This window comes from Tachypleus tridentatus, chromosome 8 (assembly GCF_004210375.1).
Source record: "Tachypleus tridentatus isolate NWPU-2018 chromosome 8, ASM421037v1, whole genome shotgun sequence".
Lineage (NCBI taxonomy): Eukaryota > Metazoa > Arthropoda > Merostomata > Xiphosura > Limulidae > Tachypleus > Tachypleus tridentatus.
The window spans coordinates 123,203,476-123,220,159 of NC_134832.1; the positions used below are offsets into that span (position 1 = coordinate 123,203,476).

General features: G+C 32.0%; 1 protein-coding gene across 1 annotated transcript in view; it reads left to right on the forward strand.

Moving 5' to 3' along the window:
* LOC143223384 (putative serine incorporator) overlaps positions 1-16,684 on the forward strand; it is a 34,428-nt gene that overhangs the window by 8,691 nt on the left and 9,053 nt on the right. Inside the window, exons 3-7 of the mRNA XM_076451303.1 lie at positions 2,114-2,283; positions 4,389-4,471; positions 5,343-5,480; positions 6,467-6,543; positions 15,979-16,075. Coding sequence (XP_076307418.1) covers positions 2,114-2,283; positions 4,389-4,471; positions 5,343-5,480; positions 6,467-6,543; positions 15,979-16,075 — 565 coding nt within the window. The remainder of the gene's footprint in view (positions 1-2,113; positions 2,284-4,388; positions 4,472-5,342; positions 5,481-6,466; positions 6,544-15,978; positions 16,076-16,684) is intronic.

A 16,684-nucleotide genomic window follows, 5' to 3' on the forward strand; every position in this document is an offset into this window, starting at 1 on the left:
GTAAAGTCCTGTTTGTATTTCTGTTTTAATTAAAATCTATTTAACGTCTTATAAAACACCTTATTTGTTTATTTTCAAAAAAGTGTCAAAAAATACAATAGAATATGGGACACTGTCAGTTTGATGATTGAACCAATATAATCTCAAGTTGACATAGCAACACCTTAGTTACCATTGTGATTTTTCCACAAATAACTTGTATACCTGTATACCAGGAATTTGGATACTGGGATGAACTGGCACTTGTTGACTTTAGTATTTAATAGGGAAGTAATTTTAATATTAAAGTGATAATTGAAATAATATGAAAAAAATTATTGTATGAAGAAAGTTTATCAAGATAAAGGCTGTACAGGGTACATACTTTATCAACCAATCAAATAAAAATAAAATAAATTTTTTAGAGTTTTGGTTTTACTGGACTGGTTTTCACTTTTTATGGAATGAGAAAATGTTTCAGCATCTAATAGTACTGAGGCATCCTTCAGGTGAAACTCAAAGTTGCTAATTGGGTAGTTTCCTTCAGTAAGGTTGTTTAACAAATTCCTTCTTGTATATTTGTTTCTACATCTGAATAGGCATATTCTTTAAGAGTGCTGTGTGACACCATTAGTCATTCTGTCATTCTTTGCAGTTTTATGAGAGGGTTTCTCTAAAAGTTGCTGATATCAGAGCAATGTTCTTGGTCAAGTGTTATTCAATGAAAAGGGATTCTTTAATTTACCTGATTTACCAGTAACAGTTTTATTATGTGGTTATTTTTTGCAAATGCTCATTTTGCTGGACGTATCAGTCTAGTTACGTCCATATATTTTCTTAGTCATTCTGTGATTTGACGGTTTATCCAGTGTATGTATATCCACAAGAGCATGTTAATTTGTAGGTTAATTTCTTTATGTTTTAACTTTTTAGTGGCTTTATTTCACCTTTAGTAAGGTGTTTTTATAGGTTTCTTGCTGATTTGGAATAAACATTTATGTTAAAGTTGTGATATAGTCTTTTTGTGTTTCTTATCTAATTTAAGAATTTATGGTAAAATAATTTTAGTTTAGTGTTTTTAAGGTTGGGAACTTAAAGCTGACGTGAATTTACTAGAATAGTCATTGTTTAAAAGTTCTTCAGTTTTGTTTGGCTTTGTCAATAAAATATTCACTGTGATTCCTTGTTTAACATGGTGAGTGGTTTAATTTGTTCTACAAATACCTATTAGTATATGGAAGTTTTTTGTATATTGTAGTGGTGAATTGATCATCCTTTTTTGTGAATAAGGATATCCAAGAATTCAAGGTTTTGTTTTCTTCCAATTTTGTCTTCTTCTAACTAGTCAACTGTATGTTTGTGGTGAAAAAACTTAAGTGTTGAATGAAATCTTGGAGGAAGTTGTTTTAGTTTTTAAACCAAATTGCAAAGATGTCATCTTTGTAATGCTTCAAGATCTTGGGTATCATGGTACTTGTCTGTAGAGCTGTGGTTTCAAATTTTTTCATGTAGGTGTTATTGTAGATTGGTGAGAGAGTGACATTTCCAATGGAAGTCACGTGTTTGGAACTGAAAATAGATTGAGTTGGTGCAGTAGCTGAGAAGCTTTAATTTCTTATGTGTGTTGACATTTGTTTGGAGATGTAAATATATACATATCTGTTGCTAATTTCTTTTGGACTATAGGAAATACTAGGTTCATATGACAGCTGGGAAATATACTGATAACACCAAAGCTAACCAGGAGGTCAAATGAATTAATTATGGAAATTTACTGGACTGTGCTAATCAACAAAAAGACACTGTATTTAACAACATTGATGTGGCCTGAAAAAGGCCATAACTTATAAACAGTTAGAAGCAGAACATTAAAACCCAAACTGTATATACCTTTACTTCCTATAATACCTTATAATAAAGCTTTATTTATTCACTAGCTATAATATTAAAAGAAGTATAAAAAAATACATGAAGTGTGAAGTGCTAATTTACAAGTAATGAAAATTATTTAATTTTTTAAGTACTGTACACATAAGAAAATCTTTCAGTGTTGCTTTAAATCAATAAGTTGTATACCATTAAGTAAAGGTATATTAAAATCAAAAAAATGAGAGATGAAACATTTGTTTTATAGGTTCCATTTTGTAAAGAAAATGCTACATATTCTATCCATTGTGAAAATGCAGTTGGTTTTCTCTCTGTTTATCGTATCTACTTCTCCCTGACTCTGTTTTTTGTGCTATTTTCTCTCATGATGATTGGAGTTAAATCATCCAGAGATTCACGGTCTGGAATCCAAAATGGGTATGTTAGTTGTATTTTTTACATGCCATGTAAATATTTCAAGTTGAATATATTTATATAGTTATTTTGACATAAATATACTGTTAAATTAATTTTTGAATGATTGTATAGCTTTTTAATTGTAATGTTGAGAGTAAAGCTAAATATATGAAGTGCATCTTCACATCTGCAATACTAGTGGTAAAATGAATATCATAGATTATAAATACACTACATATAAACCTAGTTTCAAATTCTTATAAGCAAAATTTTTACCCTACTACAGATCATACATGTAACAGTTTTACATGGTATGGGTTGTTAGTTCATTATATTTTAAGTTTTGTAGTAAAAAGTTACATGTTAGTAAAATTATAAGGAAGTTTATGTGGATATTTTAAGTTAAATTGTTTAGGTTAAATTAATTTTCCTCATAATTAGTCCTTTATAATGGGAGAATCAGTAGAATAAATTATCAAGTAACTCTTAATTTAACTAAACAGATTCCAAGTAAAGAAACAAACACATTTTTACATTTTGTATAAAACATCTTGCCCATCTTTATTTATGTCAAAGACAACAAATACAGTGTGCATATTTGCATTAGGACTGTAGATGGATGCCTCCTACTGGGCCCATGAACTGAAACCTGTGTTTATCCTTTCATGTTTCTCTTATCCAGCTTTCTTGATCCTGTCTATATATATACAGTTCAAATCTAATGTTTCTTAGGTAAAAGGAAACAATATATGTATATATGTAGTGACTAGTGCTACCCATAGCACTGGTCATTGGCTTTCAACATAAGGAAGGTTGTAATATAACCTATAGATGATATCTGTTTTGTCAGTGAAAGACACTACTGTTGTGTATATTAAATTTTAAGAACATGTAGCATTACAGCAATATTTTCCATGGCCAGAGTAGGTGTTTTCTCAAAATAATGATGGTAAAAAAGTCAACATAATATTTTCTGAATTGGGTTATACAAAAACTCAGATTCAGAATAAATGAACATGTAAGATATAAAAGACATGGTATGCATGCATACTACAAGGTTTTCTCATTACCTTCTAGTTAAATTTGCCATTTGAATGTGGAACTTTTTTTAAGCTATGTTAAGTTTATCTTAATGGAGTAAATATCTGAAACTAAGAATACAACACCTGTTGGTGAAATATATGTTTTCAAGTAACTTATAAGATCATACTTTGAAGTATATATTTAGTCAATTTACTAAGTGTCATTTTGCATCTGAGTAAGAGTCAAGCCTGATTATAGTGAACAGGCAAAGTTGGTAGTTCTGTTCAGGGGAACAAAACCAACAAGACTTTTTAATGTTAATTTTACTTTCAACTGAATATACTATCTAGAATTTGATTTGTATTCATTATCCTGCTTGACTGAGTTAGTTATGTTTAAACTGTATTTCACATATTTTTGAGAGCACACAGTATATATAGTGCACAACGTTTCATTTTTAGTTTTGATTTCGAGTTTCTGTATGTAATTTTTTTAAACTATAGGACTTGCATTATCTGTATAGGAACTTGATTATTGTCAGATCTTCCACATTCAATCAAAATAATTACTACAAGAGTATGCACACTAAGTTTGTATATGCAAATCAAAAATGTTTTTAAAAAGTCCGCATTAGTTCATTTGTGGAAATAATTTTTCATGCATTGAAATTAGAAAATACAACAAAGTTAAAGTGTCACTTAAGAATTATTGGTTAAAATGCAATACATGTGCATATTATTTATAGCAAAGAGTAAGTTGTATAACTTTATATATTAACAACCAGTAACTACAGGATGTTTTATATAGGTGTTACATTGTTTGCATTCCCTTATCAGTGATAAAACTATAGTGATGTTATGCTTTTCACGTGCACTTTTCAAGTTATACAAACAAGTTAAATACATTGAAATTCAAATGTATTGCTGCTATTTCCCATCACTGTAAACTTGGTTGTTTATAATGCTAAAATTCAAGGTTTGATATCCATAGATAACATAGCATGTTTAACCCTAAACAAAGCTTTGTGCTTTAGAACAAACAAAAAATTCTCACTGTTTTTCAAAGTTTTAACTTGCATTAACAAAGTTGTTTTGACTTTTTAGATTTTGGGCCATCAAATATCTTATTCTTATTGGTGGAATAGTTGGTGCCTTCTTCATTCCTGAAGGAAATACATTTGGAAAAGGTAGTAAAGTATTTTAGATCATATACTGATTGCAATAATCTCTGAATTGTTATTTAGTATAAAACTTGTAGATTAATATTATTTTTACTTTTTTTCAGTTGTCTCCAAAACTTTAATTATTGATAACAGTAAAGAGCAGTTTAAGGCTTTGTTTAGAATTACTAGGTTTAAGATAGTTTGCAATAATACCCATTATTGAAATGTTGTTAATGAAATCCAGTCTGTGTAATATTAAATAACATGAGTAATACTTTGTAGACAACCTATCATTTGGTGTGAAAGTGTTTTCATGTGTGTAACTGTATAACAAACCTTGTATCTACATCAAAGTTTTTATGTATCCAATTAAATATTGGTTCAGGTTGAAACAACTTAGTGATGTTGCATATTATTAACACCACATAAATATATGGATATAAAATAAACTAAAAGTCAAAGTGAAAGTTGGTATCTTTTACAGAAAATGTATTTGAAGGGATGAAAGTAACACTGGGGCAATTGATACATCTTTATCATGGTGACAAGTCTTAAAGGGATGAAAGTAACATTGGGACAAATGATACATCTTTACCATGGTGACAAGTCTTAAAACTTTATTAGGTCTTGATTAAAAATTCCACAGTTAAGATTCTCTATATCAGGCAGAAAACATGTTGTTAGGTGAGAATTTAAACAAGGCTTTTGGGTAAACTGCATAGCTGAATGATGTTGGTTAATCTGATTTCCAAATACTTGTTCAGTGTTTCTAAGTACACTTTTGTTTTAGATTTTTCTTATAAAGTTATCTGTACACCTTTTCATACCACTCTGAAGAGCATGTATTCATGTTTAATATTAATATCTTGTATTCATAATAATACTTTGTCTGTAGTGTGGATGTACTTTGGCCTGTTGGGTGGATTTCTTTTCATTCTTGTTCAGTTGGTGGTTTTGATAGATTTTGCTCATAGCTGGGCAGAAAGCTGGGTTGAAAAGTCTGAGGAGAGCAATTCTAATGGCTGGTATTATGGTAAGTTTTGATCCATAGTTATTGACTATTTTCTTTATCTTTGAATTATGTGGACCCTATCAGAATTTATAAATACATTTTTCTGAACTATTTATGCATCAAATTATGTAAGGATCCATGATTTTGTTCATTACAATATTAATAATAATATGGCTCACAATGTAAACAAAAATATTGTTGATATTGTATTTAATCCCAGTAATTGTTGATGGGATTTCTAACATATTGTTGTAAGCTCAATTTCTAATTTAAATAATAACCAGAGGAAACTGTGGGTATTAATGACGACATGAAGATCAGAAGGTTTAAGAAGTTAGGTCTAGAACATCTAAATAGTTTTTTATGTGATGCAAATAGATCTAGTACTCTTGAATATAGATTATAGATAGTTGTGAAGAGGGACTTTAATATAGACAGTAAACCAGTCAGTTTGTTAACCGTTGTATTTATTTTACATAAGTAAATCATTTCATTTTACATTACTTTTATTTGTAATATAGACCCACAGGAATTTTCAGAAGTGTTCAAGTTTGTAGGTCATTAAAGGAGAAAATAACTTATTACATCATGGACTAGATGTTGAAGTCTTTTCACCAGTTAATTTAAATGAAGCTACCAACAAAATAACAAGAATACTACAGTGTTTTACATAAGAAATGAGTAATTTCAATTAATATCCTTCTGGATATTTACTTACATTCAGTTACATAACAGGCAAAAACATAAAATTACTCAGTATGATACAGTATGGGGATCCCACTGCTGATGTATGATACATAATGAAGTCTGTAATTTGAGGTTTAATTTTGATGGAGATATAAGGATTTGCTTATATTATTGTTTTTTATTTTCATTTTATTCTGGTAATAAGGCAATATAAAGAAAGTTTTGAAAGTATATATTATTGATACATGTTTTTAAACTGGTTATTTCACATGCTTATGTCTAGTTTTATAACTTAAACCTTTTTCGTTTCAATTTCATAGCTTTGTTTTTCTTCACTTTCCTTCATTATGTTGCTGTTCTTGTTTCGGTGGTGTTGCTTTACATCTATTATACACAGGTGAGATTTTTCACTTATGCATACTGCTTGTTAAAATTAAAGGATAATGAGGTTTATTTAAATGTGATTTTGCTAAGTTATCAGTTGTTGTTTTTTCTCTTCAAATTTAACATGCTTATTGCAGAGGATTACACTAACCCTAACTAGAGTCTTCATCTCTATACACAAATTATTACTTATGTAATATTCTCTTTTTAAAAAGCAACCCGTACTTAGTAAAACAAAATGCTAGTTTTGATGGATTACAAAAGATGATATTTTTATAGAGGTGATGCTAGTTTTGATGAATTACAAAAGATATTTTTATTGAGGTAATGCTAGTTTTGATTGATTACAAAAGATGACATTTTTATTGAGATAGTGCTAGTGCTAGTTTTGATTGATTACAAAAGGTGACATTTTTATTGAGGTAGTGCTAGTGCTAGTTTTGATTGATTACAAAATATAACATTTTTATTGAGGTAGTGCTAGTGCTAGTTTTGATTGATTACAAAATATAACATTTTTATTGAGGTAGTGCTAGTTTTGATTGATTACAAAAGATATTTTTATTGAGGTAATGCTAATTTTGATTACAAAAGGTGACATTTTTATTTAGGTAATGCTAGTTTTGATGGATTACAAAAATATGACATTTTTATTGAGGTAATGCAAGTTTTGATTGATTACAAAAGATGACATTTTTATTGAGGAAATGCTAGTTTTGGTGGATTACAGAAGATGACATTTTTATTGAAGTAATGCTAGTTTTGATGGATTACAAAAGATGACATTTTTATTGAGGCCATGCTAGGTTTATGAAATATTTTGCACTTACTAACTCTATGAGAGTGTGCAAGCTCTCAGAAGCCTGTTAACTAAAACTGAAGTTTGCAGAGCCATCACATTACTTCATTCAGAAGAACTGCACCCCAACTGAAATGGTCTGTAGAATGCAGTTTAGATGCCAGGCCACAAGAGAATAATACACCAGGAGGCCAAGCAGAGTTCCAAAGGAGCTAAAGATGCAGTAAATGACCAACATCTGCAGAATTTCTCTTAGAAACTGCATCACTGGTGCTTGGTGTCTTAGGAACAAGTTTTTTCAAGCCACTAGAATGTGTGTATTGCACTAAATGGTCAGGAATTGGCTTCATAAACCTGGGCTCAAGCACAGGATACTAATTAGAGCCCCTGTACTAAACACAAGGTACTGGGAAACCAACTGCCATTTGTCCAGGAACATGTTGCCTAGACCCTTCAACAATGGACCACTATATTGTTCACAGATGAGAGCAGATCCTCTGTATATTCAAGTGGTTGGCATTTTGAGGACCTGGAGACAAGGGCACAGATCTAGGTAGGAATTTTGGTTAAATTATTATTTCGTTCAGGTCGAACGAAAAATAACCAGGGGCGGTCAGAAACTACTTTTCTTCTCAGCTTTCTCTGATGCCCCTCAATTAAATTCAACACGCTATCAACTTCTAGGTCATTCGTGACCATCGCGTTGTATGAATAACTAACATGCCACTCCTGTCCATATCACTCGCTCCGTAATCAGGTAACTAATTTATTCTTGCCTTGTGTGGGGTGAAGAGATCCTGCCAGCTAGAGAGACGATGAAGAAAGATGAGGAAGGTTCAGCAGAACACCCACAAGCGTCCGAGGAATGATGTTGAAGAATGTTGACTTGGAAAGAGCCGAGAGATGCAAACACAGTGCGCCGACAAGATTAGGTCTCATGACTTACATGTATTAGCTATTAAACACTTAAAAATTTTGGATATTCAAAACTTTGGATACTAATTTAAAATTTAGATAACAAAATAACGTACCTCTTTTCAGGGCTGGGATCTATAGATCCTATGAAACGGAACTTTTGCTGTGGGGGGAAACGGGAGTACCCCGAGAAAACCCACTTTCACGGCCAGGGCGCCGAATGTAGGCCCTGATCGTGCCCAGAAGAAGAGCTGTAGGGAAAGAAATTATATAGATTAAGAACAATTGACATACATATGATTACAAAACAAATGACAATAACAGAACACAAAACGCATAGGTAGTAGCTTGGATGTATTTTGAACTAAAATGGCGACTCTTCCAAAGAGTAACACGGGTTGTCCAAGACTAATCGGTCGAATTGTCGGTCAAGCCAGGGAATACTTTTGATGAACGGCGACTCTCCCACAGAGCAACACGGATTATTCGAGTTGAATGGGACGAGTGGTTCGTCAAGCCAGTGAGAACGATTAGGGAACGGACTTAACTTTGAATTAAGAAAAGCAGCCTTCCTGCTTGCTCTCGTGATGCGCCTATCATCAGGATACTGGGTATTTTGATTAATCATGTCTGTCTTAGTTTGAGAAACTGCTTCTGCTGTTGGGATATTGTCAGTCATGGCAGAAGACTCGCTCGTTTTTGGTACTTCATCGATGGTTTGTGTACCCTGGGATATTTTATTAACGAAATCCATTTGGGTATACTTTTCAGATGATTGGTTTACAGGTGGCGGGGTGGCTGTGGGCATAGTGGATATTTCGCTAGGCTGTGGTACAGGTGTAGGTTGCTTAGGAATTTTGGGTTGAGTTGGATGGTGTCGGGGGCGTTCGGCACTGAAGTGGAATATATAGTAGTAGCATCCGTTACATAGGATAGTATCGGCAATACGTTTGCTGGGTGTTATAATCTTCATGAACTTAGTAGCTTGACGGGAGGATTTTGAATAGATTCGGTGCACGGCATATAACACTGACTGGGTTTGGGTTTCTACGGCGCATTTAATTTCGCTCGGTTGGATGGACTGATGTATTCCTTTAATGAAGACTGTGAATAAGCTAGTAAGGCTTTTGTGGGTGCACAACTAATATTCATAGGGGTGTTCCATAGCAAACAGAGGTAGGACAGGTCTTCAGGCGTAGATGGCTGGAGAAGGATTCTCCCTCGGCAGAGAATACGCGTTCCAGACGGATCAATGGAAGCGCCAGGCTTAGCCCGCGCAGTAAATGTGGCAACTTGAAGAGGCGAAAGGTGAGGCGGTAGACCGTCGACGATTACCGGTGGGACAGTTGGCGGGAACGGCATAGCAGGACCTGGAAATGACAGCGTCATTATAGCAAGAGAAATGTAGAAACACGTCTGACTAGCACGGAGTCAAAGCTGGGCCTGGAGACAAGGAAGAATGCCATTCACCTATAATACTGTTCACCATGATGCCTTTAGGAATGACATCTACATGCAGGGGTATATGGACCTTTAGGAGGTGGATGGAAGGCTACTGACAGCAAGATGTTATATAAAAGAGATCTGCTACCTCATAGTTCACAGTTAACTGTTGCTGTCAAATGTGTTCATGTATCATTAGTATTATGCTTGTTCTAACACTTCCAGGATCATCCAACAATGTTTTCAAGACAAAGGAATAGAGATATTGTATTGGCCTGCTAAGTTACCAGTTCTAAATCTGATTGAACATATGGACTTGCTTGGAAGCTGGATTAGAGCCAAATAATTTGCTCCTACAACAGTCCAGGAGCTCAGAGCTGTCATCATCCACAAATGGACTGAGCTACCTTAGGAAGTGATCTGAAATGTTATCAGAAGTGTAAGGAACAGGTGCAGAGCAGTCATAAATAATAGAGGAAGACCTTTCAACCACTAAAGACTCATTATTTTAAGTTTGTTCATCTTAAGTTATTTTGTATTTCATATTTGTATGGCCACACATTTGTATTTTTTATTAACTTTGCTTTCTGTTATTTGTAAATGGAATTTTCATGTTGCTTGGTAATGTTTATCTGTAATATTTGTAATAGACAAATTTAATCAGGATTCAGTGTTTTTTGTTTTTTTTAACATAATGGATGAAAGTTGGCATACATTTGAACTAATCTAACATAGAAATGGTTAGTTTATGGAATGCCTAAGTCATAGCAACATCATAAATACATTTTAAAAAATTTCCATCTATTAACAGGGGGACTGATTTTTCACACTATTTTCGTTCTGTAACTCAATGAAAAATGACTGGATTTTGGTGAAATATTATTCCTCTTTATCTTACTAAATGTGGTCCATACATTTTGATAATGATGAATGTACTGACATATATTTTTTAAGAGCTGAATATGGTCCACACTGTGGCGATGGTTGTGTTCATTCTACTGAGTTTCCCTCTAGTACAGGCTGTTACAGTTTAGTTTATTTAAAAAAAAAGAGAAAGAAGTGATGTTTGAAATGTTATCTAACTAATTAACTTGGTGTTTCATTGTGGCAGATACTTAACAAACTGTTTATTATAACCAGATTTTCTTTTTACAGGTGTTTATTAAAAATCTGTTTTTAACTAGCTACCTGTATGCAGCACATGTATCTTAAGAGCTGAATAAAATTAGGTTTACTTTCTATAAACATTTCTTAAGTTTAAATACTTAGTTTTATAGTAAATATAAATATAATGCTACATATTTCTTTAGTAAATGCTTCCTCAATTTATTCATATGTATGATTAATACTTTGTCTTGAACAATGGTTTTGTAAAACATGATAAAATATTACCTTAATGTTTCAGCTGTTTCCTTGATAGAGAGATGTATTCTTTTTTGTTTGTTTTCTTCTCCATGATTCATTTATTGACAATGTAAGATTTTTTCAAGTATTCTTCATCTCAAAATTTGACTGGATTGTAACTTCTCCTTCTGCTTAATCCATATGTATTTCCTGTTGGGGGTGATTACGCTGCACAATAAAGTTTTTGCTTTTTGAACACTGTTGGGTATTCCTTAGATTACATAGATTTTTGGCTGCTGATCACGAAAATCTCATCCAAATTTGCCCATCACGTACCATTTCATCAAAATCTTGGTTTCACCAGGACATTGCCACAATGGAAAAACAATATCAGGGCAACTGGAATCTGTCAATACTTGCTGACTAATGTTGGACACTGCAATGTACTGTACTGGACATTGAATACAAATGAAAATCAGGAGTAAAACACTTTTAATTATGTTGAACTTAATAGTGTATTAGAAACATAAACACAATTAAATACATTATTGCCGCTAAACAGTTAACTGTCTTTTTCTCAGAGCTCTTATGTGATGAAGCAAAACCAAAACTATATTTACCAGGTACCTGTCACAATCAGCAAAAAATTTTTAGGAATCAAACCTTTTCAAAAAAATTGTTGTGCAGTGTTATGTCTTGCATAACAACTTTTGTTCCAGTAAACTTTCTTCGGTAGGAATTTTTGTGTATGATTACCAGGGTTTGCCATCAGTATCAGTATTAAGTCTTGTGGTACTCATTGTCCAGTATCAGCACTGGCTTATAGTATATCATATGTTGAGAGTAATAACTGTTATTGCATGTTCCATCTTCAGGGTTTTGTCCTTTGGTATTTCAGCTTTACTTTTTACAGAATTATAAATGTTTGGTGTGGTAGTTTTGAGTTCATATTTCAGTTAATAAGCAAATCTTACTGTGAATATTGGCAATAACATGAAATATGGGAAACTGCTGACTCCCACCCTCTGGGGGAAAATGAGAATGGAACTGATTGCACATTAACTAGGAGCATACATGATCAACTCTTGGCATGCAAGCTGGCCACACTGTGCATGTCATGACATTTTAGTGAGTTACATTCAAAATTTAATTGATCTATTTAATTATCAAGGTATATGAAACTTGACATCAAACCAATGATAGTAAATGAAATATTAATATTGTATAAGTTTTAAGTTCTTAAATGTTTAAGGAAACGTTTATAAACAATCTCAATATGAGAATTTGAATATTTATTCTTGAGTCGTCTCCTTCTCTGGATTTTTTGTACATCTTTTAGTAAACTATAAAATGTAAAGTATTCTCTATAAGTTTACTATCAGTAAGCTGAAGGTGTATTTTTATATTCTTCATTCTTATGAGACTAAAATTCAATCAATTAAAACTCATAAACCACCTTTCACGCCTACCCTATCATGCTATAATTTACAGTTTACTAATCAATTGTTTTTTCTGAGGCTGACTTCCGTTAAATTTATAACCAATAGAAAGCTAAGATTTCAACTGATTCATCCCATAGTTGTTATACCATGTGGGCTTACAGATAATTGAAAATTTGGTTTGATATGGAAAACAAAAATTCCTGTGAGAACACACTTAGGAAAAATAGTTGAATTTCCAACTGTTCAAGTCACACAGTTAGAGATGCTTGAGTGCCAGTATCAGCAACCAGATACCACTGGTACTCTTGCAAACCCTGTTTGTCATGGTACACTTTTCTTGTGATTTATGATATAATTTGCTTTCTGTTTTACTTTTGCTGTGATGCTTTTTATTTATTCAGCATGAGTGTATCCTGTACAGACTTTGATGTGAAATCAACAACTTTTTCTCATTTTTTTATTTAATAGGATTATTTCATTATTGTGATATAACCTGTAAAACCTGTAGCACTTTCATTTAATTTAAACTTAACTGTGGGTCTCTGATCTGTGCCTTACCCTTCATCTCTTAGTTGAATATGCTGGACCCTATGCATTATTAGAGGCTTTTCAAATTTTTCCATTCCAAATTTTGTATATGGCAATCAACAGAGGTAGGTGCAGTTTTGCTTGCTTCAGAAGCTAAGCAATTGTATGTAATCTTGTTTCTTTTAGAAGCTAAGCAATATCCTAATTGTACCATCTCTACTGACTTGGTTAACTATCTAAAGGCCCTGGAATTGCTTTAGTCAGTTCTTAGTTTGTTTGCTTTGATATTCAGAAAAGGCTTGCCTATTTCTCACTGACATCTATTTCTATCCAGTTTTTCTGGACTTCTAGGCATGTTAGAATCTGTTGGAATGAACTAACAGAGACTACTCCCCAATTGTTCCAACTGATGATATTACAGCCTTTCCTATTATATATTTAGTTTTTGAACCTGTCATCAAGACCAGGTTTCTTCCCATCAGGCAGGAAGTTTGAGGTAAACAGCACTAAGATTTTTCAGGTAAAACCTACTGTAGGTGAATGGCCATCTTGTATGCACAGGAATAGGAGAGAGAGAGAGCTGTCCTCACAAGGCTTCACATTGGCCATAATTTTATTAATCATTTTAATTTTTTACAAGTGAGTAATGTAACAGTGTGAGAAGTGTAATACTGAAATTACAATTACCCACATGTTGGTTTCTTGCCATCACTATTATACAAAGCATGGCAACATTTGAGAGACTTATTTTAATTGTGGTATCCATTTGACATTTGACAGTGCCATTTGAAATGAATCCATGTTTTTAGTTTTTATAGGTTACAGGCTTTTTGATTATCTGTAATATTTTCACAATATATAAACTTTTGTTTTAATTTTTTTACCTTATTAAATTTTTACATTTTACTATTTTATTTTACATGTTTAAAAATTAAAGTTAACTCACTGTTTGGTGCAGCTAGACTGTATTATGTCTTTGCACTAAAGAGTTCAAAAACAAACCTTGAACATTTATTTGCTTTCAGACCTTTCTCAGAAATTACAGGAACATCTTAATTTTTCAACTTACACAGAGAGAGAGATTTATATATATGAGTATATTTCAAATTACAATTTTTGTTGTAAAAAAATACCTTATTACTTTCTTTGCTAGTAAATAGATTTATTGAGAAAAACATATTGAGACCCAGGTGGTATTATGAAGCATCAACTGAGATGAAGGGAATATGGAGGTGTATTTCTAATCTATGATAACAATACAAGAATAAAAATTAAGGCCTTAGAATACTACTGGCTATTAAAGTGGTGTTCTAAGTGCTCTTCTAGGTATGGATTGTTGTTTTCCCAGCATAATTTTCATTGCAGAAGGCTCTCATCAATACATCTTGAGGTCAGTCTTGTCCTCAATACATGTTTACAACAATGATTTCAAACTACAGGAATATTCAGAACTATGTAATAAGCTGTTTTATAAAACTACTTGCTTGTGTATCTCTGAAGATTTCAGTAGTGGAAATATTTGAAAGATAGTTTCAACATGTGTGAAGATAAAAAAATATAAAAGTATAAACTTGTGTAAAATATTTACACACACAAATAGTTTGTGTGATTGTGTAAAAAAAATAAACTTTACACGAATAGTTCATTATACATTGCAAGATTTTTTTACCATTCTTGACCATGAACTGAAGAATAAATGGCCCTTTTTTTCCAAAACACAGATACAAAAAAAGTGTATGGCATTATTTTTTTCCTTTAAGTTTCATATCAGTAAATGTTTATCGTATGTCTAAAATAAAAAAGGAGATAGTATTAAATTGCATTTTATTTTTGATTCACTTGTAGTAGAAGAATGTTTTCTTAAAATTGATATAACATTGCTTAAACCCATAAACTTTGTCTTTTCATCAGTTTCCTGGTGTTTTTGAAATTGGCTAATTTTCAGTAAAAAATTTATATTAAATTTCTATCATTATTTGGGTAATCTTATCCTTTAAATTATAAAATTTGCTATTTTAGGAATATGGTTGCAACTTTTTCATTTGCCCAAATAAGGTGTAATATTGATTCTATGTTTAATTAGTCACTTTAATCTATTTCTTAATAAGTTAAAGATCTTGGAAAGTGCTAAACTGTTACACCTATAGAATCAAATGAAAGTTGAACTTGCTTAAGGTTAAACAGAAGTTAAAGTCAGTGTGAAATACTGAAAGGTAAAGGGATGTGTGATGAGTCATGCCCATCCAAGACAATGTTGTATAGATTAATTTACACAATAACAGTGAAGACTCATTTATTGTGACTCCTATTTATCCATGTGAGTTCTGTTAAAGCCATTAATGGAATAACATTTAATTACATGTGGAAAACCTCTGGAATAATAGTACTGTTTTATTTGTTATCACATTGTACTATGTTGAACAGAACAGAGCTTATAAAAATATATTAAAATATCCTAAAAACATGTTTTGCATTATGTGCTAAATTGTTTATTAAATAGTGCAATAATAAATATATATATATATATATATATATATATACATGATTTGGAAAATTGGTAACAATTTCCTGAGGTTGGTGGATGTTGGGCTTTTCTCCATCAACTTTTATGAGCTAAATCACTTCCTGAATACATCTTACAAAATGATAATATCAACCTCTAAAAGTGTTGTGAATAAATAATTTTATGCAGGGGTATATTTTACACCTAAAAAATACTAAGTGTTCTGGAAAGGGTTAAGTAACTCTTCCAGAATATTAGGCACTGTGGTCCTTGTACTTCAACAGAATTGTACCAAACAAATCAAGGTTTTTAACTTGTTAACTTGTGAGACTGTGGATGAAATGTTAAAAGTTTATATAGAGTTTGAATTATTTTTATCATTTCTAACTTTAGAATATCAAAATGAGTGATTGAACTGTACTGACCACATTTGCTTATACGGTCAAATCCTTGTATGTTTGAAAACTTTTGTAGGCCAGTGGTTGTGGAATTCATAAATTCTTCATCAGCTTCAACATGGTACTGTGTATTGTACTGTCAGTGGTGTCAGTCCTGCCACAGGTTCAAGAGGGTGAGCATTTTATCTGTTTTATCAGGATTCAAAAACAATCACTAGTGATATGTGTTTGTAAATATTTTCCCTATTAGCATATTGCCATTCTATAAAATGAGACTTAGAATTTTATGAGAAAGATAAGTACAATATGTATTATTGTGGTGCATTGATGAATTTCTTTGCTTTGTATTTTTAAAATAGTTTTATTTGTATATTCTCTACTTCATTGTTCATTACTCAAGCATAGTGCTTGTAAAGTGGTATGACTTTATGAATATAATATTATTACTTAACATTGTATCAAGGCTTTAATATCATTATAATGGAGTAGTTCCAAGCTATATGTAGAAAACTAGTATCAGTTTATAAAATAATGTGCAATGAATGTCCAGAGTTCTGCATCAGAGAAATTGGAAGAAAGTTGGAAACCATCTTCACTGAACATAATAGAAAACAATCCTATATTTACCACCATTACAACAGAAAATATCTATACAAAATGCTGTAAGTTTAAACAAAGAACCAAACCTCAGAAGCTATGCTTTTGTTCTTAATTGAACAAAACAGTCCCACCCTAAACCAAAATTTTACCTTGAAACTTGGATCCTTTGATCCCAGCTCTGA